We start from the raw sequence: 1,670 nt of genomic DNA, 5'->3' as shown, positions 1-1,670 counted from the left end.
AAGCTCTGACACAGTGTTAGAAAAACATTTATACAGGTTTCAGGTGTTTTAAAACTATTTATAATGGGTTCATTATTCAGGATAGTGAGCTAAACATGAACAGTTATGTACAAACATAATAACCATAAATAACAATATGGGTAATGCTAACGAAGTAAAAGGGATAAAACAGGGTACAGGCCTTCATTGGGATACAATTAGACATCATTTGTGGACAGTGATGGAAAGATGATCAGTATTGACAAACGCCCATGAAATCACTTTCCTAATGGACTCCTTGAGCTCCTGGTTCCTCATGCTGTAGATGAGGGGGTTCACTGCTGGAGGCACCAATGCGTATAGAACAGACACCACCAGGTCCAGGGATGGGGAAGAGATGGAGGGGGGCTTCAGGTGGGCAAACATGGCAGTGCTGAGGAACAGGGAGACCACGGCCAGGTGAGGGAGGCACGTGGCAAAGGCTTTGTGCCGTCCCTGCTCAGAGGGGATCCTCAGCACGGCCCTCAAGATCTGCACATAGGACAGCACGATGAACACAAAACACCCAAATCCTAAACAGACAGTAACCACAAGAAGCCCAGCTTCCCTAAAGTAGGACTGTGAGCAGGAGAGCTTGAGGATCTGGGGGATTTCACAGAAGAACTGGTCCAGGGCATTGCCCTTGCACAGTGGCAGTGAAAATGTATTGGCCGTGTGCAGCAGAGCATGGAGAAACCCAGTGGCCCAGGCAGCTGCTGCCATGTGGACACAAGCTCTGCTGCCCAGGAGGGTCCCGTAGTGCAGGGGTTTGCAGATGGCAACGTAGCGGTTGTAGGACATGATGGTGAGAAGAAAATACTCTGCACCAAACAAGAAAAATACACAGAAGACCTGGGCAGCACATCCTGCAAAGGAAATGACCCTGGTATCCCACAGAGAGTTGGCCATGGATTTGGGGACAATGGTGGAGATGCAGCCCAGGTCGAGGAGGGCGAGGTTGAGCAGGAAGAAGTACATGGGGGTGTGGAGGTGCTGGTCACAGGCTATAGTGGTGATGATGAGGCCGTTGCCCAGGAGGACAGCCAGGTAGATGCCCAGGAAGAGCCAGAAGTGCAAGAGCTGCAGCTCCCGTGTGTCTGTGAACGCCAGGAGGAGGAACTGGGTGATGGAGCTGCTGTTGGACATTTGCTGTATCTGGGCGTGGACACTGTCATACGCGAAAAGAAAATGAAAAGATAGGGGACACTTCTCTGAGCAATATCAAAGCCATTTCTCACACACCCTCCCCTGCTCCACACCCCTTGTCCTTTTCCAGACCTTCCTTCGGGTCTGTGGCTGAGCCCTGGGTGCTGCTGGCTGGAGGTGCTGTGAGGAGCAGGGCCTGTGCCCGCTGGCTGCCCAGGAGTCAGCCCTGCTCTGCAGCAGGGGTCATGGAACGGGGGGCAGGGGACGGACCCGGGGTTCAAAGTTTCTGCTGCACTCAGGGAGAACAGAGCGAGTCCTGCGAGACCAGAGGATGCCTGTGGGTCAGTGCAGAGTGAGGGCAGCTGCTCTGTCCCTCTGTCTTGCTCCAGCTGCCCTGGGCTGGCACCTTTCTGAGGTGGAGGCTGATCACACTGCCATGTTACCCTAAAAAGCCACCAGGCACTGCTGAGAGCAGAGGTTTGCAGGCTGCAAAAAAGGACAGGTCC

At 53.2% G+C, this 1,670-nt stretch overlaps 1 protein-coding gene across 1 annotated transcript; it reads right to left on the bottom strand.

The window, feature by feature from the left end:
- Nucleotides 1–204: 204 nt before the first annotated feature.
- LOC135999517 (olfactory receptor 14C36-like) lies at nt 205–1,164 on the bottom strand. The gene has a single exon (XM_065653087.1). It carries the CDS (start codon nt 1,162–1,164, stop codon nt 205–207), a length of 960 nt encoding a protein of 319 aa, XP_065509159.1.
- Nucleotides 1,165–1,670: the final 506 nt, after the last annotated feature.

This window comes from Caloenas nicobarica, chromosome 28 (assembly GCF_036013445.1).
Source record: "Caloenas nicobarica isolate bCalNic1 chromosome 28, bCalNic1.hap1, whole genome shotgun sequence".
Lineage (NCBI taxonomy): Eukaryota > Metazoa > Chordata > Aves > Columbiformes > Columbidae > Caloenas > Caloenas nicobarica.
Note: the sequence above shows the minus strand (reverse complement) of the source record. Positions and strands in the feature narration are given on the sequence as shown.